Source organism: Balaenoptera borealis (genome assembly GCF_965194805.1).
Source record: "Balaenoptera borealis genome assembly, chromosome: 1".
NCBI lineage: Eukaryota > Metazoa > Chordata > Mammalia > Artiodactyla > Balaenopteridae > Balaenoptera > Balaenoptera borealis.
This window is the reverse complement of record NC_138860.1, coordinates 185996368-186021567: the sequence shown is the minus strand read 5'-3', so window position 1 is coordinate 186021567 and position 25200 is coordinate 185996368. Positions and strand designations below refer to the sequence as shown.

Genomic DNA, 25200 nt, shown 5'->3' with positions numbered 1-25200 from the left:
ACGAAAAATGAATGACCGGAGGTTAGAGGTCAGGATCTGGACCACCACCTCTTCTGGCTCTGAGTCCCATGTGGCTGAGCCCTGGCCAACCTCAGTGGGCTCCCCAGACACCCATCTTTCCCCCCCCAACCCTATTCGAGCCCACCCTTCCCTGGCTCTGCAGCACACCAAGTGTTACTTGTATCCTGGTCCTAGCATCCCCTAGATGCATTTCCAGGTTCTGGGCCTCCCAGGAATGTCCTAGGGGACCCATCTCCTCATCACCCCAACCCTGCCCTACCAGCTGGGACTGCTACTCTCTCTGCCCGGGAAACAGCATGGGGTGGGACGACGGTGACGAGGGGGAACACCAGGGCTCCCAGCTGCTGCCCGGGCCCAGCTCTGCTGCCGGCAAACTCCTGGGCTTGGATTGTTTTGACTTGAGTCGGTGAAGCTGAAATATTGAGTCACAACGGCCCTAAACTTCATTACCAGCTCTCAACACAGATTACTAAGGGAAAAAAGTTGCTTTTAATTGCTTTTCCCGATTAGCAGTTCTGGAGAAGAAACTAGTGATTAATTACACCTTCCCTCCCCTCAACCGCCCAGGGCCACAGGGGTCCCAAGCACAGGCTACCAGAAGAAGGCTCAGGGTCAGAAAAGGCTCCTGCTCCTGAAGGGCCAAGAAACCAAACTAAAGTGGGTGGTGAGCGGAAGGTGGGGACCATCCCCAAGGCAGATTTAACAGAGAACCAGCAGCTGACGGTGTGGGGAGGCCTGGGGGGCAGCTGAAGGACTTTCTCCCGGACCAGGACTATACCTGGGTGGATTCTGGAATCAGAGAGGCCAGGGACACCGGGGGAAGACAGAACGGGGGAACCTGAAGATGTGCAAGAGAAGACGATGCGTTCCCAGCCACTGGGACTCCCCTCGTGTGCAAAACCTGCCGTCGCTTCTCCAACGCCAGCGTGTTCTCCCTGTGGAGGCTCCAAGGTCACAGGACGGAGGCAGCGCTGAGTGCTTCTCCCCTCGTCCACGAGATGTTAACCCTCCCAAAGCCATGGGCCGCTGTCCCCTTTGGAGCGAGCACATCACCCTGGGTAGCTCCAGGCGGGCAGGCGCTGCCAGCCTTGCCCAATCCCTCACCCCTTGGGTCTGCGCCTGGTGGAACGCAGGGGCTTCCGACGCTGCTAGGAAGGCGGGAGGCACAAGGGAGAACTGGGGAAGGAGGCCCAAGGCAGGGACGTCGGCAACACCAGGCAGAATCTTCACACAGATTAGAAGCCAGAAGGATCAGTAACTCTTCCCACACCATCTCCCCATCACGTCTCTGCCCAGTACAAAGTGGCTGCGACCTTGGAGTCCACTGATCCAGGGTGTCACCCGGTGTGGGGCTGGAGGACAGGGGCCCCCGCTCCCCTCAGCCAGCACCTCCCTCTCCAGATCCCGCCCGTCCACGCCTCCACCGCAGCTGCAGGCTCTGGAGCGGCCAGCCCCACACCAGATCAAAGCCCTGGAGAACGGAGTTAGAACTGTCCAGTCCAGTTAGGAGTGAAGGCCATGGATCTAGTGCAGGCCATGGAGGCAGAAAGCAGAAGAGCCTCCCATGCATAAACGGACACACAGGCCTGCCCACCCAGACGCACCCTCCCCCAGGGCTCAGCCCAGTGTTCTGATGCCGGCAGACACACCCAGGAAGACTGGCTGACACCCCCTTGGAGCCAGAGGCACCAGCTGCGCGCCTGGGACATCCCCATCACCCCCCGCACAACGTCATCGCCAGCCCGCCCCTCTGCTCCCTCCCGTCACTCCCCCTGGAGGTCAGGCCTCCAGAGCTTTCCTGGAGGGCTGAGCTGGCCCATATTGCTGCGAATATGTTGCCAGCACGGGCAAGTCCTCACTGGGGCCTCCACAGCCGGCCGTGACAACTTCACACTCACTCCAGCCAGGCTCTGGTTGCTGTCTGGGCTACGCAGCGCCCACCCAGGGGGCTCGGGGATGGCTTGGCTGTTACAGCATCGCTGCTGGGACTGCCTGCCTTGTCCTGGTCCAAGCAGATGATACCAGGACCCAGGAGAGTGGAGCCTCAGCTCAGGATCCCTGGAAAAAGGGACAGTGGCCTAGGTCAAGTCTGATGAGGTACCTACGGCAATTCACACTGTGAACTGTGGAAAGACTTTCCATGTGGAAAGACGGCCAGGATCCCTGCCCATGAGCTGGGGCTGGACACTGTGCTGGCCGTCTGGAAATGAGGGGGTCTTAGACAAACCCATTTTTCAGCTCTCAAAGCTAATCAACTGAGGTTCTGTGCACCCAGGCACAGAGATCACATTTAAAGCCACAGTGAGAGGAACTATATGAGCTTCTAGGCCCAACCTCAGACCCAGCACAGAACCCGTGGAGCAAAGGCACAAAACAGGCTTCAGTGCAGCACCTTAGGGCCAAAGGACAGTGAGCTGGAAAGTCCCTGCTGAAATCGGTGCCAGATACAAGCAGGCCTTGGGCCTTCCCTCCACATGGTGCTGACCCAGGGGCGCCTAATGCACTCCAGCAAGCTTTCTTAGCAACCAGCACAGCGCCCAGGGTGGTGCTTCTCCCCTTGGCACTGTCAGGTGAGAGAGGAGACACAGGGCCAGGCATCGGGGGCCTGGAATGCCAGAGTCACCCTGGGGTCTTGTCTCTTCTTCCCCCATTCAATCCATCAGCAAGACCACTTCACCCTCCCTTTAAACACACATGGACCCTGCCCCCTTCTCCCCATTTCCCCCTTCTGTCTCAGCCACTTTTACTGATGTCAAATGGAGGAAAGGAACAACAACAACAACAAAAACCTGTCTGTGGGACATTCCCAGGTGAAGAGAAAGGTTCCACTTGGTTCCTAAAATCACCAAAAGCCCCGTCCCAGAATTTAACCCGGTGGCTGAGTTCAGACTCTCACGCTGGCAGCTGCCTCCTCGTCTCTGCCCGTGCTGCCGCCAATCTTCTCCCCACGGCAGCCCCAGCCATCTTTTTAAAACAAAATCAGATCACTTCACCTCCCTGCTTGAAACCCTCCAGCAGCTGCCTGTCACCCAAAGAATAAAGTCCCAACTTCCCCTGGCACATCACGTCCTACATACCCCAGCCCCACCCCATCCACCTCCCAGCACTGGGGCCTCTCTCTGTCCACTGAGCTCCCTGAGCTCTCGGCCTCAGCTCCTCCAGACTAGTCCTCCCCTGCTGAAATATTCCACCGCTCTTCGGATGGCTGTCCACTTCCTATCCTTCCATCTCAGCTAACTGTCGCCTCCTCCAAGGAGCCTCCTCTGACTGCCCAGTCACTTCCCAACACCTCATCCATTTCCATTCCGCACGAATGATTTCCTTGTTGCTTTCTGTGGGTTTGTTTGTTGTCCGCTTACCCAACCAGAACTCCATGAGAGCCGGTCGTCTTGTCACTCTGTTCCTAGTGATCGGAAGACACCAGGCCCTCCGTAACTGTTGAATAAACATAACCAGATCTTCTGTGGCGTAGCCAGAAGTAGGGAGAATCTGAGTCAGACAGGATCAGGCCTGCAGACCAGGCCTGAGCACAGACTTGCCCCAAGCCCACACTCTGGTGTGGTGAGGCAGGCCACCTCTGAGGCCATGGGTCACCCCTGCCACACAGGACCCTAGCCTGTGACCAAAGGGCCGGGTGAGTGAGAAGGGGCTCGGCCATGACATTCCCACTTGGAGCCCTCTGAGTTCCCAAGCTTCATTATCAAGCCCGAGATGGCCGGTGCCAGGATGCGGGAGTCCCAGAGGACTCGTGGAGCCCATACCCCATGCCGGGTGCAAATCCCAGCTGGCACGGCCCCTGGGAGTCAACAGTGAGTGGAAACTTCAGAAAGGGAAAAACTAATGGGCGTGTTTTGCCGAGGGAATGAAGAAAACAAAAAGCCTGCCACTGAGGACAGAACCGGCAAACACTGCCCCCTGGAAGGGGGTTCCACAGGCACTCTGGCAACCTGCTCGCGCACAGGGTACAGGGAGCCGGGGAGACCATCCAGAGGCTCAAAGACGCGTGGGCTTGCCATCCTAAGACCCGTGATCATCAAGGAAGTAGAGTCGAGCAAGAAGAGCCCAGGAAGGAGCAGAGAAGTACAGGTGCCGGTGCTGACCCAGCCAGAGGGCTGCACAACCAACAGTCTACACGGCCCCATCGCCATCAGGGGACAACAGCCGTGCATCTTAAATGTGGATGGACCAGTTCCCGGACGGTGATCGCATTCTGGACACCAGGAAGAAGAGTCTCAGACACACGATTGCTCCACCACAACAACCAGAGGCCACATTTACATCTGATTTGCAAATCTCTAGGCCTTATCCAGGGTTTCTGCTAGTTCCTGAGGTGGCATGGCCCGAAATGACCAGGACTGCAGCTCTGGGGACCACTCAAACCCCAGTGGGCACCAAGGCACCCATCTCTGCAAGTGCTTCCTCCCTGCAAGTTCAAAGTCCAGAGTTGCAGCACTTGGCCACTGGAGGGAGGGGCAGGACACGTCTGCCCTTGGCGCCCATGGGAGGGAGAGCACAGGTGGGTGAGCTGGGGCTGCGGACTCCAGCCTGGCACACACAAGAGAAGCAGCCCCCAGCCCTGCCCTCCCAGCCACGCTCTAGGCCCTCAGCCTCAGCCCCCACCCTAAGACGCTGTCCGTCAACTTTACCAACGCCCAACCCCTCTGGGCCAGTTCCCTCCGGATCTTAAGAGAATATTGACTAATGATCAATACGTGGTAAGTCACCTGTTGTGTGTCAACCCTCCACCCCAAGAACTGCCAAGTTTGACACCTGCAGGTAAATATCTGACAGTACCAGACCTATAGACTACCCACCCCAGGCGTAAGTACCTGCCTTAAGCAAGGGCTACTTCTGAGCCGGGGTCAAAAGATACCTGTGGCTTCTTCTCTAAGGAGGGTCTTGCCTGGGCTGGCGCGCCACCAGGAGAGCCCCAACAAGTCATGCATGAGCTCAGAGCAGAGCAGGAGCCGCTGGACACACAGACAGGCTGGACTTACCGTTCCCAGAGGTGATGTTCATAAATGACCTGACACGTAGCTCCAGGAGTAGTGTCTGCCAGGGCACAGGCCTCACCCGGAGTACCTGCACGCTGCTGGCACCATTCAGTGTCATACAATGGTAATGCTGGGAGAATTCTTCAGGGTCAGTTATTCCAATCTCTTTATTTTACAGGTGGGGAAACAGAGGTCCAGAGGGGAAAAAGCAGTGAGTCGACAGCAGAGCCAGGGCCAAAATGAAGATATCCTGTTCCTAGGCCCCGGCTCTTTTCTCGAATTTGCAAATTCTCACTTTCACTTGGGGTGGCTAAGCTACCACCGCTGAGAAAGGCCTACGCAGTCCCTCCCCTAAGAAGGAAGCCCTGACCTGGTCAATCACAGCTCCCACCCACGTTTCCCAGTGGCATCTTGGGAGTGGGGAGCAGCTACCTTTGCATCCCAAGAAGCCGGGGTCCGAAGTCCATTCCAACACACACCACAAGAGTTGCAGGACCCCCTTCTACAGGACGGGTCGACGCCGTAACAGCGGGAAAGGCAGGTGGGCTGGAGAGGGTCTTTGCCTTCACTCAGCGAGGTCTGTTTACCTACCAAAAGGAGAAAGGAAAACAGATTATTAGGCTACAACTGAGACCCACAAAGCTACTCAGAGAGAAGGACAATGGAGGGTAAGGTTCGGACACCTTGCCCGGCAACAGGCCAGCAAGGTAAGAGATTCTTGGACCTTGCCTACCAATCTGCAGATGGCACTGCCGTGGTACGTGCCATGCCTGACCCTACAACAAATGCACCCTTTGCACAATTATTAGCCAACTGCTATGCAGTCGTCGCACCTAGGAAAAGAATCAAACAGGTAGAAACAAAAATAGGCCAATCAGGTGCCACCCCAGGTAACAACAGAGTGATCACACCCTAGATTTGGCACCTGAGGTGAAAGGTCAGCCTGACAGTGAATCAAGCTGACACTGGAAACCAGATCAGACCCACGCAACCAAACTAACCCTTGATCTCCCCAACCTCCTGCTCCCTCCAGACTTTCCCTCCACCAGCTCCCAGCTGCTCCCATGACCCCCTGATGGCCTTATGGAAGTCTCTAAAAATGGAATCAACAGGTGTCCCCGTAGCTACCAGGATGGTGATTTTGGCTACTTCTCTTTCTTTCCCCCTCCCCACTCTGGTACTGTGACCTTACATCTCATAAAAAAGAAAAGAGGGTGAGATTCCATTGTGATAGGCGTTGAGCCAAAACTATGTGGCCAAAGAAAGTTGGTGCCCTGCTACCGGCAACCTTTGTGTCAATTTAAGCAAATATTGTGGTGTTTCCATGGTGATTCCTGTTTTGAATATCCACTACACTCACTTTTTAAAGGGCTTTTCCTGTTTGCGTTTCAACTTCAAACCTGTAAATATTTTCAGCCTTTTTAGAAAAATTAGCCCACGTGCATGCAGACACAGACACACCGCCACCAACCTCGGCACACCAACCTCCCAGGCCTGGAGTCCCAGCCTCATGGATGTGAGAGTGGGGTGCAGGAACCCCGAGGGCGCTGTCCGTCTGCTCGCACACCCACCCTGCGTACAAGGCTGGCATGAGGGAAGGTGGCGGCTGAAATGCCAGTCCTTTCCTTCCCCCTCTGCCAGGGCACTGCAGTACCCACCGCGCCTGGTCTGTGTATTCCCAAAGCCTGTGAGTGGGCTCGGCCCCGATTCCACAGTGTGGCACGGTGTGGGCAGCTGCCTGGCAGGTTCTCCCACTTGGCCCAGCCCCTGGATCCCCTGGGGCCTCCCTGGAGTGCATGAACCCCTCCTCTCTTGCCTCCTAAGGTTGGGCCATGAGTGGAAGGGGGAGTTGGTGCTTCAAAGGCAAGAGCTTCCAGCATCAGCTCCACCCTACCTCCGCTCTGGGCAGTGCCACTGAGACCAGCTCCCTGGGAGAAGCATCGGGGAGGGCCTGCAACAGTGGTCCCGGGCTTGGAGCAGCCCAGGTCCCACCCCACCCTTTAGCACCATACAGGGTTAACAGCGGGTTTCCTGGTTTCCATGGATTCCCGCCAGGCCCCTAATGTGAGTTTCGTGTGATTTGGGGGAAGTGGATTTCCTTTGTTTTCCAGTTTGGGAATATTTTTTTCTTTAAAAAAGAGGAAAAAACACTTTAATGGGAACTTCAGGGCCACTGGGAGACTCACTCCTCTGGGCTCTGACACTCCCCTGACTGTTGGTCCAGAATCCCCAAAGCCCGGGGCAGCCCACCCACCGACCAAACATCTCTGAGCTGGAGGAAGGGGTGCCTCTGACCACCTACAGATCCCCACCCCCAGAACACACTTCTGCTGGGGGGGGGGGTGCTCCACTCCCATATCCCATCAGAATGACCGCTACCCTACCTGACAGCCAGCTGCTTATACAGCCGGCTGACACTCCCCCCGCTTCCAGGCATACACGTTTCCCCAGAGAAAAGGCAAAGAGCTAGAAAGACCAGAGTCTGACCACATATAAATGGTGAACATGAATGATACCAGGGTCTTACGTCCTGCTCAGAAGGGGGTTCCAGTTACAGGGGAAGAGGGTCTTCCAGACCCTGGTGGGGTCCTTGTCCGGCCTCTGCCAGCTGACGAGGGGCCTGCCCAAGGCAGAGGAACTTCTCAGCTTTGGCATCAAGGACAACTGAATAAAGGGTGTGTCCAGGCCTCCTCCTCCTCCTCCTCTATCCTCCTCACTCCTGCCATCCTCCAGCCCTGCCAGGGTGCGGCCTTGCTCCAGGACTGTCCCCAGCCAAGCAGCCTGACCCAGTTACCAAACCGGGGCGCAGGCCACAGGGCCTGTCGTGGACAGGGCCCTCCCACAGCACAGGCCCCAGGGCCACGGCAGCAGCAAGAATCCTGGTCAGTAGGTGCACAGCCCAAAGGACGGAGCTCTCTGGCCAGCAGCTCTGGGGTGAAGGGGTGAGAAGCCAGGTGCAGGCACGGAAGTAACACTGGGCCAAGAATCAGAAGATAGGGGTCTGAGTCCCAGTTCTGCCGCTTAAGTCACTGTAGGCCCTGGGACAAGCCATGTACTCTCCCCAGGGCCCATCTCCTCGCCCGTCCAGTGGAGATAACACCTTCTTCCCTCCTACCTAGCAGACATGGGGGATCAACAAGAGACGTGAAAGGCGATAAGAGTGTTCCAGAAACGCTCTCGACTAGCAGCACCCTCTTCTTCCAAGTCTCTTCAAGGTAACCTTCCAGAATCTACCCCAAGCAGGCCCATATGCCCCTCTACTCTGCTCCTCATGCAGCCTTCCCTGTGGCATTTAAATCCATACTGGACTAAAGTCATTTGTTCACAAGTCTGTCTCCACCATTGATTTTTAACTCCTCAAGGGCAGAGACCAGGTCTTAATTATCGTTGCGTCCCCGGCGTTTAGCACAACAGCTGGCCCACAGTGGGCAGTGTGTTTGTGAAACTGAACTAGTCCCTGATTTCATGTCAGAATCAGATGGGCCTGGCTCAGCTTCATCCCTCTCCTCTGACAGAAAACTTCATCACCTATTTTCACGCTCCCTTCTGTTTAGCTTCCCTAAGCCCCAACCTGTGTCCTGGGCTCTCCCGACTCCTCCATCAACACCGTGAATTAATAACTTTCAGGTTCAAGGAGACCGCTTGGTTACTTGACCCTTCTCCAGCTGATTCCAGTAAGAATTGACTGAGCACCTACTATGTGCCAGAGAACATGCTGGGAGTGGAGGGCACACCCTCTGCCAATAGGCTTATGTGAGAAGTAATGATATTCTTTTTCTGGACGCCTTCTATTCGCCAAGCAACATGCTGAGTGCTGTATGATCTCATTGAATCTTTACAACACAAAGTAGGAAGGATTATGATCCCTGTGGCTAGATTAGGGAGGGCAGGCACAGAGATACGAAGGGACTTGCCAAAGGTCACACAACTCGCAAGTGCTGGACCCAGGCCTGGACTCGGGCTGACAGACTCCAAGGCCCAACTCACTTGAAAGTTCCTCTTCATCCCCACCCATGACCTCAGCACCCACCCACACCCCATGCTGTTTCCCCTCCTGAATCTCAGTTCTCCTGACCTCCAAACAGGTCTCCATCAAATCCCCCAGAGCCACCCAAAAGCACTCAGAGATCACAACCAGAGGGAAGGCAAAGGCCAGGCTTAGGCGCTTCCTTCCGGCTGGGCGGCAGGTTGGAGGGAGGTGAGGCCTACGGTGACGCACCTGGTGAGCAGGAGGAACCCCTGGATCCACCTGGTAAACAGGGTCCCAGCTGTGGGCATGACCTCCTGGCGAAAGAGGGGGCTGAGCCACCCAACGCTGTCATCTGATGGGATAAGGACAAGGCAGCCAGTCGGGAGAGGGCCACTCTAAGTCAGGAGGCCCTGTGGGCACGGGACAACTTCTATTTCTTCTCTCCAGACAAAGGGTAAGCTAAGCGGCTTTACCCGGGGGGTGGGTGGGTACACAGAGATTTCGGCTACCTCCCCCAAAGCGGTACCTCCTACTGCAATGAACACCTGCCTCAGAGATGCAGGACTGAGAAGCAGGGCCACAAGATCCCCTGCTTTTCACTGGATGAATGTGCAATGGGGGGGGGGGGGGCGGGGTGGCACCCATCATCTCCCCAAAGGCGAGAAGACACTGGGGGGGTGGCAGGAAAAGATCTATACCCGAGAGGATAAAGGGGTGGAAGATCAGGCTGGGCGGGGAGAGGACAGAGCCCTAATGAGCAGATTTCATAAACCACCTGGAGTGAAAACAAAAGCGCAGACGTGCACATTGCCCAACTTCAGGGCTGTATGGAAAAGGGAAAAAAAAAAAACAACAATAAAAAAATCCACATCTTAATACAAAAATCCTACATGATGTGTCGTGGCACGAAAGTGTTTTTCACTGCATTTTTCATCTGTGATCTCACACAGCCTACGATGGGTACGCCCAACGCAGCAGGTATTTGATGGTACACAAACAGGGCAAACACATACACAACCAAAGCAAGGACAGCAAATATTCAAATTGGTCCAAGCTGGCATCTCATGGCTTCAAGTGGCCTCTGGAGATGGCTACGGTGGCTCCGAGAATGGGCCCCTTTAGATTCCTGAGAGAGGAATAAATGGGGCAAGAACACAGCTCAAATGGAAAGAAACATGTGGAGTTGTGAATTCTCAGAACTCCACCGGCGGAACTCCGGGCCAGCTGGTTATGTGGCTTTCTGCACTTACGGTGCTGCCCTGCTGCCGACAGGGGCCAGAGAGGGAACCCACACACCAGAGGCCCCTCCTGTGTGTCACTCACCCCACAGTTACTGTCTGTCTCCTTTTTGCCCCACCCCTCCCCCCTTTTTAATTGTTGGATGAGTTTACAGAGCTGTGTGCCAAAAACAATCAACTCTAGGGAACGGAGTTATACAGAAAAGGGCGTGTCACCAGAGGGAGACGGATATCCATGGAAACCACCACCTTTTCACAGTAGCCTAGGTAAAGCCAGTGGGAGGGGGGCAGTGTGGGCGTGGGGTCATAAGCTCCACCCAGAACAGGGCCCTGCTTAATGCTGGGGTCACTGAGGAGCTGAGGGAGCCACGTCTAGTACAGAGGGTCAGGAAGTAGGGTCAGCCAGAGACCACCACCCAGGGCAGGGCTGTTGGAACTCAAGTGTGCACACACACACTCGTGTGCACACACATGCCACCCCGCCAGATCACTGGGACAGCAGTGGTTTAGTGCTTTAGTGTACAAGCTTGGGAGCCAGGTTGCCAGGTATGAGCTGCCATTTACAAGCTGTGTGACCCTGGGCAGACTACTTTAACTTCTCTGTGCCTCAGTCTCCCCATCAATAAAATGGAGATAATAATAGTACCTCCTGCATACAGTTATGAGGATAAAATAATGTATTATGTGTAGCATGCTGAGAAAAGTAACTGGCACATAGTACGTGCTATAAGTACTTAATAAATAAAATCAATCAAAAGAGCTAAATGAAGAGAATGGGGGAAAGGTTTCCAGCCTCTGCCCCTGTAGAGGAGGAAAATAATAATAGTTCACATTTATTAAGTACTATGTACCAAGGACCTTAATACATTAATGCATGTAATCATCACAAGAATCCAACGAGACAGTTTATTATCCCAATTGGACAGTTGAGGAACTAAGACTCATAGAGGGATGTGACCCACGCAAGGTCACACACCGGGAAGTGATTTGAACCCAGGCCTGCCTGACACCTGCGCAACACGCTGCTTGGCAAGGAGAGGGAGAGGGAAGCCGGTGGGGAGGAAGCAAGGGAGGGATGATGAGCTTCCAGGAGGTTCTCTTTCCAGACTGGACTTAGATGCACAGCAGTGCAACCCAGATGCGTTTTCCCCAAGCTTACAAAGGAAAACGGAAATCCTCCAAGCCAGTGACTGCCGATGGAAGGAACAAGAAGTAGGGAAAAGCTGAGATGGCCAACGGGCTCAGGTATCCACATTCCTCAGGAGGTCCTGTCCCAGTCCTGACCCCAGGAGATAAAAGATGCTCTCCAGAATCAGGAGGTCCTGGAGGGGAAGCAGCAGAGTTTGGGGCCCACCTCCCATCACTGAAGGACCAAAGCCTGGGAAAGGTCCTACTTCTGGGTCAGAATCCTGTGAACAACCCAAGCGTCTGCCTTCTAAGAACTTAGGCAGATTCCTGCAGGGGACAGGGCACAGGCGAGGAGAGCCTAGGCCTCCCCTGTGGCGAGGCCCGGCCCACGGAGGCCCAGGAGGCCTGGGAGGCTGAGAGCTGCAGTCAGAGGCTGTCCACCCTGAGCCGTCTGGTTCTCACCCTGCTCGGAGACAGAGGTCACACAGGCTTGGTGGCTCAGCCCTTTCTGCCATCGACCACCCAAACTCATTCAGATATTTCCTCTCTCCCTTGCTTTTTTTAAAAAATTTAATGTTCTCTATAATTCATCCGTCCCAGAAGATAATCGATAGAGCCCGTAATGAAAATCTGAGCCATATTTTATGATCCGCTGCAAGCAGAAAGGGCCACATCAGCAGGTCTGGTTTCGGCTCTCCCTATCTGTCTTGCCCACTGCCCCGGGGATTACTTATCCAGCCTGCCCTGCCCACAGCCCCTCACCCAGAGCTCTGCCCTTGGCCACCCAGGAGGGTGTGGACCGCCCAGCTGGAAGAGAGGCTTGGACCACCACCCCGGCGTCACCCCGGCACCCCGACGCTCACTCCACGAACCCCAGTCACAGGATGGTCACCCGCCATTCCAGGGTCTTTCTGGAGCTGCCCCCGACCTGGGACCCTGGCATTCCCTCCCTGGAATCTCACAACCCTCTTCAGTCAGGGCCCTTCCAGAAGCCTGAAGACCCTCACCAGGCCCTGGAGGTCTGCGCAGGCCTCAGGGAGCCAGGCCAGCCCCAACCATGGCATTCGCTCCCCACCAAGAAAGGCCACCCGCTCCTGGGGGGTTCCCTGGGGGTGCTCCTAGGAACACCTGGGACCCTCGGGTCAGTGGAGGCGGGTCACGATTGCTCATTATTACTACCTCGAGCACGTCCCTCCTCTCCCTGGTCTCTGCCCTGTGAGGTGAAGGGTGTGGATGAGCCAGCCTGAGGGGACGCACGGGGGGCTGAGAGGGGCAGCCCCCTCCTGCTCTGACAGGGCCCACTGGGGGGGGAACAGAGCCCCGCCCCTTGCCCTGGCACCACCACTGGGAGCCAATCAGCACGTGAGGCCCTGCTCCTCCCAGAATGCCTTGCTGCCTGGCACCAATCAGAGAGCGGCACATCACCAGTGCCGGGAAGGGCGACCCCAGAGGGCCCAATCAGAGCCCAAAGGATGCTCCAACATCCCAGGAACAAAGACTGAAACCAATAAGAAGTGCGACTCAGCCGTATCGTGGACCACTATGCAGCCATTAACAGACAAGTACAGAAAGCAGGAAACTGGGGAGACAGAACTCATATGACTCTATCGTTTAGAATGCTGTCCAGTAGAACTTTCGACGCTATCCAGTACGGTAGCCGCTGGCCGTGTGTGGCTATGGAGCACTCGAAATGTGGCAGGTGTGACTGTGGAGCTGAATTTTTAATTTTATTTAATTTTAGTTTAAGTTTAAATGGCCACATGTGCCTAGAGGCTACTGTATTGGACAGCACAGGTTTAGAGAGAGAATTTCATCGATATAAAAAATTAAAAAGCCTATTATCTCAAGGCAGTAGAACAATCATTATTAACTACAATAACAGAAATAGTTAATGTTCAAGTATGCTGTGTGTCGGGCTCAGTGCTCAATATTTCATACGGATCATCACGCTGAATCCTCCCCACCCTCCAAGATACATACGATCGTTATCCCCACTTTATAGATGAGGAAACCGAGGTTGAACAATGTTAAGTAACTTACCAAGAGTCACAGCGCTGGGGGGCAAAGCTGGGGCTCAAACCCAAGTCACTCTGTTCACCTAACCTGTACTTTTAACTACACTACATGTTTAAAAATTATTTTCTTCACAGTTTTTTGTATTTTCCAATGAGCCATGAGCATGACTTACAATCAGGAAAAACATGTCTTTTTAAAAAAGACCTTAAAAAGAGGCAAATCCTTTTTCCCCAGGAGGGAAGTTTATGAAGAGATTACTGGGGCCCGTGGCCAGCTGGGCCTCCAGCTTTTGATCAGAGAAAGGAGAAGGCAGTGTGGTCCAAGTCCCCTCTGTCCCTGACCCTCCTATTGCCCAGATGCCCGGTACTCAGGAGGCCTCGGGCCCACAGACAATGCTGGGCCTAGGATCCTCCAGCAGCCAGGCTGCCAGTGGGATCCAGTTTCCTCCCAGCCCCACCCTGGAGTCAGTTCCTGACAGGTTTCTCAGCAGTTTTGCAATCATCACCCAGGTCTGCATCTTAAAGAAGGCAGCAGGCCATGGGGCTGTCTGCAAAAGGCAACACACACCATTCTTACCATGGACCACCCTTTCCCACTATCTTCTAGAACAGCCAGGAACTCGGCCAGCAACCAAACCTGGGACATATTGTCTGCCCTCTGTGGGCATGGAGAGGCTTGTTTTTCCCAAGGGGGGACAGTCATTGCCCCCATTCACCCACTCTTGGGACTGCATCTTGGTTCAGAACAAGGGGGATGAAGAAATTCCCCTTGGAAGACTTCCCGGGTGGCGCAGTGGTTAAGAATCCGCCTGCCAATGCAGGGGACACGGGTTCGAGCCCTGGTCCAGGAAGATCCCACATGCCGCGGAGCAACTAAGCCTGTGAGCCACAACTACTGAGCCTGCGCTCTAGAGCCCACGAGCCACAACTACTGAGCCTGCGCACCACAACTACTGAAGCCTGCGCACCTAGAGCCCGTGCTCCACAAGAGGAGCCACCACAATGAGAAGCCTGCACACCGCAACGAAGAGTAGCCCCCGCTCGCCGCAACCAGAGAAAGCCCGTGCGCAGCAACGAACACCCAACGCAGCCAAAAATAAATAAATAAATTTATTTTTTTAAAAAAAAGAAATTCCCCTTGAAAAGTCCGTGATGAAAGAAAAAGGCCCAGCAAGTACTGAGCCCAGCTTGAAATGGAATCAGGGAGGATTCTGAGTTGTTTTTGCTTTTTTTCCATAGCACTAACCTGGAGGGTGGGGGACAGGGAGCGATTACCCCACTTGATCTGGTTTCCATTTCAGCTTTTTATTTTCCCTGAGATGCACAGATAGTTCTGGTTTCGGGGTAGGCAGGATAAATGTCCTTACTTAGAAGGTTTTTATTATTATTATTATTATGGATTTTTGGTTCCGTGCTGTCTGCAGTTCTCTGTCATTTCCAATCTACCTTAAGTTCCCCCTGGATTTATATATTTATTTTTGGGGGTTGGTTTCAGGTGCTTCTAGTTTATCAAACAATCAACCCTGTGAGGTACACTGGGTGTTTCCAGAAATTACATCACAAAAAATCATGCAGTTAAAGTGTAAGGGGAAAAAAAAAAAACATAGCTGGTGCTTAATTTTGTATTTTAATTAGCGACTTATTGTAAACGTAGACTTTTAAAATGGAGGCGCCTAAGCAAAGCCAGTAAACACGTTTTTCTAATGAATTAATTTCACCTCTTCCCTCCTCCTCTTCCCCCACCCCTCCTCCTCCTTCTCATCCTCATGGCAAATGTCATCTTCCAGATTGTCTTTGCCCTCCTTTTTTTCTACTCCACTTCTTAGTCCTTGCCCAACACATATTAGAAAAAGAATACCCTGAAATAACATCAGGAACCCTGGCACCCAGGACTCTTACAGGAGCCCCGGCTTGTATGACCACGGAAGAAGCCTTGATAGTGAGGGTCCTGGCTGAGAACCCAGCGTGAAGTCTGCCGCGGTGCCCCTTGCTCTGGCCCCAGCCCTGCTTCACTGCTGCCAAAGCCCTCTCTGCTGGGTCCCAGAGATCCCCCTGCTCCTGTCAGTGCCCTAAGCTCAGGAAGGGAGAGAGGAGAAAGCCCAGTGCAGTGCTGAGTGCCAAGGCAACAGGAAGAGGGTGGAGTCGCCGGCCACCTGGAGCCTGAGCAGGAATGAGGTGAAGAGACCTGGAGAGAGAGGGAAGCTCCCGGTGTTGTGAAACCCAAGAGACCTCTGGTTGCCTGGAGGAAGGAGGAGAGGGGGCACGGGAGGGAAAAGGAAGAGGGAACACAGAGCCAGAGAAAAAGAAGCCGAAACTAGAAAGGTCTGGCCAGGTCACGTGGCAGCTCAGAGCAAGGACACATCCATCAGTCCCAAGCACCCCCTGAAGGGTGCTCTACCCCTCATAGAAAGTTCCCAGCTTGGGGGATAGGGGGCAGTGAAGGAGGCTAATTTGCCTCTTTCGGTCTAGTTTCTGGGAGAGAAGGCTGAGGATGGGGACTGAGTTCCCTGCTCCATCCCAGGAAGGGGAGACAAGCCTCAGATGTCCTAGAGAAGGGAAGACCCCCGGAAGCTGCTTCTGCCCATCATCACAAGTGGATACCACGGGGCGCCTCAATGTCGCTGTTCACTGGGGCACATTTGAGCCCTCCTGTCTGTCACCCCAGAGGCCAGGCCAGCTTAATGAGGACAGGTGTCCACCCAGAGCACCGACAGGAGCAAGCCTCCTTCCTAGCGCTCCCAAAACAGCGCAGAGACGCCGTGGAGAAACAGGTTTGCTTTGCAGACTCTCTTCTGGGGCAAGTCAGGGTGTTCAGTACCGTGGGCAAAACCCCACCCTGGCCATTTTTATTTCGAGCAGGAAGAACTGTAACGCTGGGCTCAGGAAGGGCTGTCATTTACCTGCTCCTGCCTCATGACCACACTGGTAGGGGAGGGGGACACTCAAGAAGGCTCTAGAACACCTGGTGGCAGAATCCTGACCCCTACTCCCTAAGATTCCCAAAGAAAGGAAGGAGGAGAGGAGGGAAGAACCTCCTTCCTCCAGGGAGGAAGGGGCTGGACCTCCATGTCATCATGCCCCGGTAGGAACCCGGACCCAACCTCACGACACAGTCTGTTCGGTTCAGCTTCAATCGGAAAAGAAGGCTCCCATCAAACAGGGGCCGGGCAGGGAAGTGGGCACTGAGATTAGGAATTTGGAAAACCATCTGAGGAACCTGGCCCTGGGAAGACAGCAACGGGATTTAATACCTTATCCCGGCTGTCTGGTAAACACCCTGAAGCATCCCCACACTCCGTTAGGCAGCCTCGGATCCTCAGGTGTGCCGGCGACGGGCAGGTAGAGACAGACGTGGGCAGAGACAGGAAGGGGGGCAGTGTAGGCCTGAGGGGTGGGGGGGAGGGAGGAGCTGGCCTGGGAGGATGGGATGGGTGGCAGCCAAGCCAGACAGTCAATGAAACAGCTGACAGGTGCAAGGCAGGGGGGCAGGGAGAAGAGAAAGGTGAGCTGGGGGTTCACAATACTTGGGGATGCCACCGTCACACCCCAGGGGGCTCAGCGGGATGAGAGGCAGAGTCAGAGGCTTGTGGGCCAAAGACCTAAGAGTTCTGGCAGCCTTTTCTCCCACCTAAAGGAGAAACCCAGGCCACAGGCTCCTCCAAACCAAACAGGACAAAGCAGCAAGTGGGGGGCTAGCTTCCAGGGTTTACTGGCCACCTCTGAGAGCAATCTCCTGGTATCCTTTAGGGTCACCCTCTCCCCAACACACGCACACATATACCGCATGCCGAAAAGAATGTCAAATCAATCAGAATGGACCTTCCTTCTACTCCAGGCTGGAGCTGACATGTGACAACAGGTGTTGAGAAGAAGCAGGGAGGGTGGGGAGCAGCCCTGAGCTACTCAGAGGGGACCCGGCTCTCCAGAGATGGCTCAGGGAGAGTGAAGAGTAGACCAGAAGAGAAGAGGTACCCAGGCTGTTCCTTGGGGTCTTCCGGGGCAAACCACCTTTGCTGTGATCCAAGCACAGAGGTCAAGCCTGCCACCTCTACCACCAGGCCCAAGCAGGCCACACCACTAATCCTCTTTTCCCATTTCCATCTGCTCCTTGATATAATTACAGTTTTGGATTGAAATCCACCCAAAGTGTAACCCCCCTGCCTGATGCACTCTCCCTGCTCTCAGAGAATCGGGAACCATTTCCAAAGCTAAAAGACGCACCACTTTTAAATGTTTTCATCTCTGGTTTCTTTCAGCAACACTCTCAAAGCTGTCCTGGCCATCTCCACTAGCACTGGCCCTCCCTCTCTGCCCCCTCAGAACCACAGGGCCTCCCGTGTTCCCAGCAGTGGGAAGGAAGAGGTTCCTGGCTTGTTATGGGTCCAGGCTTGGAGTCCCTTGCCTTCTGCACATCCTCTAAACCCCACGATCCCAAGAAATCCCACCCATAGCCCCTTGATCCAAGTGCCCCAGATGGAGAACTTTCCTACTCCAAACATAATCACATGGAACGCTGGCCCTGCTGCTGGAGGCCGGCCTGACCCTCAGACATTTCCCACCACCCAAGTCAATGCAGACCCCTCTGCTCCAAATGCGAGCCTGCAGGCCCTCTAGGAGCCACCAGGAGAGGCTGGGAGCCTGTGCCCACCCTCCCCTGGCCCAGTGCCAAGTTCCCTGCAGCCCGAGAGCAAAATGCTAACACCCAGAGCTCACACCGCCTGCAGTCAAGGGAAGCCTCAAGTGTCTTCTGCCGCCATTTCTGCTCCAGTTTTTCAACTCTGGCTTTGCCAGTATCAACAGTTTGAATCTTTGCATTAAACACACACGCGCGTGCACACACACACACACACACATCACTCTCGAACAGGGAGCAAAAACACATAGAGAAAAACCCCACAAGACCTAGGGCTGGGGCTGGAAACCAGCATCACTGGCTCACCGTTTCCCCCGCACCAGGCAGGCAGCCAGAGAACCAGGGCAATACAAGCTACAGACCTCGCCAGACATTAGACCACTTGTTCGGGTCCCTACCCTTTGGAAGCTGGTCCCCCAATGCAGCGCTTTGGGCCATTGCTGCTGATAATTTTTCAGAGATAAACAAACCGGTTTGGATAAAACAAGAACCAACCTGAATTCTTTACCCAAAACTCAAGATGAAACTCTCTCATCATCCCTTTCCTTCCCTTCTCCACCTTCCTGTGCTATCATCCAGTTCCCTAAAATTCAGACAACTTGATTTTTTTAAAGAAAATTCAGTCCTCTAGACTTTTTTGTTCATGGACACTACCATTTGGTCCAACTTGAAGAAATGCTGGCTTTTTGAAAACATCCTTTGTCCAGTTTCTCAAGTATGCCCGGGTCAGAAAGAAGAATGGAGAAGGGGATTGTGCCGGACTGGTGTCTGGCCTGGGTCTTTTTCCCTGGCTCTTTTTAGGCTCAGTGTCTCAGTGTCTTTCTTTCACATTCCCATGGCTCCCCTAAACCTGCAGCCCCTTTAAAAAGGGTGTTGTGTACACTGGACACCTGGTCTACCCCTCCTTTGGAGTAGCAGAGGAAAGAAGTTGCTCAGTTCCCCTTGGGGGTTCACCAGGTTAACTGAGGCTCAATGTCAAGACAGGAAGGAGGCCAAAGGGCAGAGAGGAAAGACACAGCCCTGAGGTCTGAGGCCACGTGTGTCTCCCTGCAGGCTCAGTGTGTGACGTGTCTGCTGACAACCATTGTCATTCATGCCTGACACACCCTCACCCACCACCCCGTCCCACCCAATCATACCCCCCATGTCCCCCCAGCCTCTCTGTGGGGCATTCTGCTTTATGCCCTGAGCTAGTCTGGAACCTCTGCCAGGGCTCCCGCCTCCCAAGTCACCATCAGTGGGGTCTGCTAGGTCCCTGTAGCTAATTTACACCCGTCAGGGTATAAAATAGCAGAGGCATAAATGAAAAGTCCAATTTCTTCAAATTTGCATTGTAAAACCATCCTTCAACTTCCTTGAAATAAATTTTACTATTTTATTAGTGCAAACAAAATGGTAATAAAACACTAATACAGCGCCTTGTATCCAGGGGAAGAGCTAAAATTAACATAGAGCGAGCAGTGTTTGCTATTACATTCAATTACCTTTTTACTTGAGATTTACATTCTCATCCCCTTAATCTCCATAGTAGTGGCTTCAAAATCATCCCTCCCAGGCTCTGCCCTTCCGGAGCCACCACAGCTGGAAGCCAGGCCTCCTGCCCAGATGGTGCTCACGCTGGGCATGGCGCCTGCCCCTTTCACCACAGCTGCCTCTTGTCACAGGGTACCACTTCTCTCCCCTGCTCTTAATTTTCTCACGTCTCAGCCTCTGAGTACTCAAACCAAAGGGCTCTGACACGAGCCACATTCAGACATGCAGTTATCAGTAAGCAGGTGCACGGGGCATGGGCCGGGGGCATTGCTTGATGAGCCTCTAAAGGCTGTCCCCGGCACAAGAAAGGGGCAGGGAGCTAGCTCATGGGAGCCCTGGGAAAACTGGCATCTCTGGTTTGACAGGTTTGCTGCATGGCGCAGCTGGGGACTCTGGATTGTGGCAGGAAGCTCCGCCGTCCAAGGAAGGGACGAGGAACCACTGGGTCCAGGCTCTTACTCTATCCATAGACAGCAAAGCTGAGGTCTTGGGAAGTGGCTGCTTGTGGGTGACAGAGGTGGGGCTAGAACCCCCTCATCCTGTCTCACCGTCCAGCACACGTTCCTCAGCAGAGACAGTCCCTGAAACCAGAAGACCAGTCACCTAACCACAGCCACAGAGCGTCTGACCCACCAGGAGGGTCCCTTTGTTTCCTGTAAGTGGATGCAAGCAGGATTCCTTGTCCTTGGGGACTGGTCAGCCTTGCCCTGAGCCATCGGGAGAGATGACCATGTTTCCAAGTGGCACAAAGACTCAGTCCTGGTTCCAAATCTGTCACTGACTAGCTGTGTGATCTTAGACAAGGTACCTCCCCTCTCTGGGCCTCAGTTTCTTCATCTGTAAAACAAGCACAATCATCCCTGTGCTGCCTTCTCAGGAATGGTCACAGTGACTGAAAGATCAGGAAGTCACATTAAAGCCCACGTAGCCTCGGAGGTTTGACAGCAAATCCGCTTCCGAGATGGCCTCGGCAAGGGCAGACGGGAGCCCTGGAATAAGGTCGACAGCGCTGGGATCCTCATCAGGGTCTCAGACTGGGGCACCTGAGTTCCAGGCCAGGCCACCTCAGACCGCTGTGACTCTGCCTTTAACCCACAAGCCTCCTTCTCTTACTGGTCACCCTGTTGCCAAAGAGCCTGGATTATTCCTACAAAATCCTTTGAGCTAATTCTGAAGAAAGAATTGCCAATCAGCCCAGGGTCTGGGCTGCCTGACAGGTTCACTAGGAGAACTGGTTTGGGGGATGGGGAAAAGGTAATATGGGAAAAAATAGATGTAAGCCCCCATTAATTTTACTTGGCCTGGCTATTACGACTGGGGGAAAAAGTGATTACGACTAAAGGGGACACACGTACACACAATCACAATCACCCACAATCATATCACAATCACACAACCTCACATATAATTACTTACACAATCTCTCACACACAATCACACACACAATCTCACATACACAGTCACACACATTCATACAATTTCACACAACCATTCACACAAATCACTCACACAATCTTACAAACAACCATATACAATCACTCACACACAATTTTACACATGTACAACACATGCAACCACACAATCACGCACACACACACACAACTGCACACACACACACCCATTCCCAACTCTCTCCTCCCAAGGTCTTTCTTCCTAAATCTTATTCTTAAAATGTCTTCCAATGGACACAGGGAGGAACATTCTGGTCCAGACTGGTACAAGGCAAACCTGTCCTCACCCCTGATTCACATGAAATTCTGAACACTAGCACAGAGTTGCTTCTGGGACACCAGGAGGTCGGAAACTTCTTTAAACCCAACCGGAAGTGAGGGCAAAGGCTGTTGGCAGTTGGGCGGTACTGGCTAGAACAGCCAAGTGAAACGTTCATGTTCACCAGAGCCCAACCTGGCCGTCCTTGCTCCGGCCCTTTCTGCCTGGGTCCCTCCACTCCCACCCCCGTCAAGTTCTAGCCCAGAGATGAGTGTCACGAAATAGCTTTCATGTTCCACAAACAAAAGGCAAACCCCCCTGCAAGAGGCAACCCCACGCACAAAACGTGAGGCGTTTTATTCGGTTCAAACTGGTCCTCTGCATTTTTTCCTCCTTATTTTTTTCTCCCCACTGGGGAAACAAAAGAAAGTTTGTTGTTGAGGCTCAAACGTTTCTTGGGCCTTGTCCGAGTTCTACCTTGTTTTTCTTTTCCTTTTTGTCTGCCCCCCACTCCACCCCGCCTTCCCTGCCTCCCCACCTTGAATAAATAAAGCACCCGAAGCTGGCACAGGCTGGTAAGGAAAGTACAAACTATCTCATAATTTTATAATTTTTTTTTTTTAATACACTGGCCTAGGGTTTTGGGCAAAGGACAAAAGCTATTGTTGAACAGCATAACACGAAGGTCTGAGTCACCGATACGCCTCGGCTTCTGGAGATCTCATAGGTTTCTGGGGCTGGCACAGCCGTGGGTGCAGGCGCCCTCTTGCCTGGCACTGTCCCGCCCCCTCCCCCTCCCCAGGGCCCCCTACTGGGCCCCCTACTGGGCCTACAGGTTGGCTTTGTTGGTTTTTAATCATGGGGGGAATTTAAAGAAAATGTTGTGAAATAAAAAACAAATCACCGTCGTCCCATCACCCTTACTCTATCATCTTCATTTCGGAGGATTACCTTGCAAGCTTTGTCCATACGCACTTGCAATTTTTATATAGTTTCTATCATGGCGTTCACAATACTTGGCCTTCAGTGTGTTGTTTTGTTTTTTCACTCACGTAATAAACATTTTTCCATGTTTCGAAATCATCTGCAGGATCATTACTTGCATAGGTGACAGTATTTCTTCTGTCGTGTTATTCTTGGGCTGACGCTATGAGGCGAGATGGGGAGAAGGGGGCCGGGGAAGACCTCTCCTTGAACTGGATCATTTATCCACATGATTCGAACCAAGGTGGGGGCTTTGCCTGAGTGATCCAGATCACCTTGACCGTGGGGGCCTGGACTTGGAGTGTGTACCTGGAGGAAGGTGGAGGGAGCTCCACTGAAACCCTGCCCATCCTGTGCGGGGCCCCGAACGCCCGGGCCCCCGTGCCCAGAGAGATGCTGCTTCTAGCAATGGCCTTCATCCCCATGCTGACCTTCACCGCCCCCCCAAACTGCACTTCCTCTTTATAAAGCGCCCTGGCAGCAAAAGGCCCATGACAACACTCGGCTCTCCATTTTTATATCTGAATATCTCAAAGCACTTAGCAGAGACTTTCATTTTCTCATTACCCCAAGGAGAGGAGGTCATTCGGGAAAATGGTACAAATATTCCCATTTGTCAAAAGCAAGAAGGAAGTGAGTTAAAAGGAAAATTCTACCACTTAACTGAGCAAAACCAACCCAGGAGGGAATACAGGGGTCTTTTTCACCACCCCATTCACCCAGTTTGCTTTCTCCAGTGCAACTTCAGGAACCTCATTACCGAAAAGATGGCTCCGGGCCAAAACCAGGTTTCCATTTTGCCGAGAATCAATCACTCTCCAGTGGCCCCAGCTCAGGAGACCCTCCCATCTCATCCTGGGTCTCAACCCAAATGATATTCTCTTATGATTATAATTATGTAAAATGTATATTACATACATATATATATACAGACAGCAAAGGAAAAAAACACAGGAAGGAAAAACACTAAATACTAAATGAAGTGGTGTTACCATAGTTCAATTATGGGTGAATTTTCTTCCTTTTACGTATTTTCAAAAACCGTTTAAAATAATGGTTATATTTTCCCAGTGTAAGGAGAAAAGCATGCGTGTCAGAGTCATATCAACCTGCATTCAAACTCCGATTCTCCTTTAACCAGCAGGGTGAACTCAGGTAAATGACTTAACCTCTCTGAGCCTTATTTCCTGATTGGGACAATGGGAATCGGACCACTACCTGCCTGTGTCCTTCAATCCCACAGAAAGTCACAGCACAGCATCTGACACATAGTTGGTGCTCGGTAAATGTCTACTTCCTTCCTCTTTTAATAAAATGAAAATGTAAAACCAACTCAGCTCGCTTGCTGACCCTTGGAGACAAAAGCAGGACGCTTTACCTCCTCCCCGACTCCCTCCACATCCGTCATCCTTTCACGTGTCTCCCCTTGCCCCACCCCCAGCAAGGCCCCCGCACACAGATCTGAGGATGCTGGTCCTGGCTCTCCTGTGACTCACCTGGAGGGCGAGGAAGGGCGCTCTGGGATGAGAGGACGAGCCCCTCTCTGACCCCCTCCCCCAGGACCGGCCCAGGCGAGTCCCTCCGGGAGCAAACAGGCCTCGTGCAAGGACCCGGAGGACACAGAGGGTGATCCCCGGGTTTGAACCTTTGCTGGCAGCCGCCCTCCAGGAACAGGTGCCAGGCTGCAAAGGCCACCTGCACCTGGGGGAGAGCAGGGGCCACGCTCCCGACTCTGAGGAGAAGCCAAAGAGAAGCAAGATGGTGCCAGCGTCTGGGAGGCGGTTCCTCCCTGGGACAGGCAGGCCAGGCCAGCCCAGGGGCTGCCCCCTTGGGGATCCAAGAGTCCAGCCCTGGGCATGGCAAGCCTCCTCCCTGCTCCCTCCAGGGCTCCGTACTGGACCAACACGTTTGCTTTGCTGGTTTGGCAAGTATGCTTCAGCAAAATTCCAGGGGCCACAGCCACTGGGCCACGGCTCCAGCCTGGCCTAGGGTGTCCTGGAGCCCGAACACAGGGACAGGCCTGAGCCCTCCCCCTTCCTGCCTTCCTGATGACAGATGGGGAGGACGGAGTAGTAACAGTAATAGTAGCAATAATAGCTCCCCTTTGTTACCATGTGCCAGGCCTTGTGTCAAGTGCCTTACCAGCATTATTTCATTTAATCCTTGCAGCAACACCATACTATAGGCACTAGCCTTTAGGGAGGCGCCTAAAGTCGCAGCACTAATAAATGAGGGACTAGGGATCTGAACCTGTGCATCTGACCACTGTTCTCTGGTGCCTCCGCATGGGGGCCTCTCCCAGCACAGCTGCTAAAGTAACGACACTCCACCAGGACTTTTCCAGAAGGGGGCCCCTGGGAGGCATCCCCAGCCATGGGGGGATATATACACCCCAAAGAGCAGGCTGGAATTCTGCCAGAATGAGTGCTTCTCCTTGCCTCTTGCCCCCCAAGAAGAGGAGAGATGCCACACCTCCACCGAGAGAGGGCAGTCAGACTAAAAAGATGCCATTTTACAAATATGGGGTGACTGGAGGAGCATCTGCGAGGTGGCAGTATTTCCCTCCCTGGCTCTCTTGGTAACGTTTAAGTGGCAGGGGGGTGGGGGTCTAGGGACACGGGACCATTGGCAAGAGCCAGGTAGAAATAAATATCTGTCAGCTGATGTACCGGTGTGGACATGGTGGAGACGGAAAATACGGGGGGGCAGGGCCCACGGCACATACGAACCCTCAAAGTCGCAAGCCTCCCTTGCAAACCAGGGATGATGCCAATTCCAAATGGTGCACCTTTTCTTTTCAAATTAAAACACGTCTCTGATGGGGGGCTGGCCGTGGGGAGGGCACCAGACAAGATCCCTGCAGCATGGGCCACCAGCTCCCCAGCTGCCAGCAGCAGGTCCATGGAAGCTGGTGGAGCCCAGCAGGGTGGGGGCCGGGTGGGCCACCCGAGGCAGACAGTCTCCAATCGTGCTG

At 53.6% G+C, this 25200-nt stretch overlaps 1 protein-coding gene across 19 annotated transcripts in view; it reads right to left on the bottom strand.

The window, feature by feature from the left end:
* Nucleotides 1-25200, bottom strand: part of CASZ1 (castor zinc finger 1) — a 156924-nt gene that overhangs the window by 111642 nt on the left and 20082 nt on the right. For 11 of the 19 annotated variants that reach the window (XM_082379207.1, XM_082379200.1, XM_082379208.1 and 8 more), the window contains 2 exons: nucleotides 5448-5602; nucleotides 5019-5180 (listed from right to left, as the gene is read on the bottom strand). In XM_082379207.1, the coding sequence (XP_082235333.1) occupies nucleotides 5019-5133 (115 nt within the window). In that variant the 5' untranslated portion in view covers nucleotides 5134-5180; nucleotides 5448-5602. Of the gene's footprint in view, nucleotides 1-5018; nucleotides 5181-5447; nucleotides 5603-9234; nucleotides 9338-25200 lie in introns of those variants that run through there. The other 8 variants (XM_082379204.1, XM_082379197.1, XM_082379194.1 and 5 more) reach the window with 3 other exon arrangements.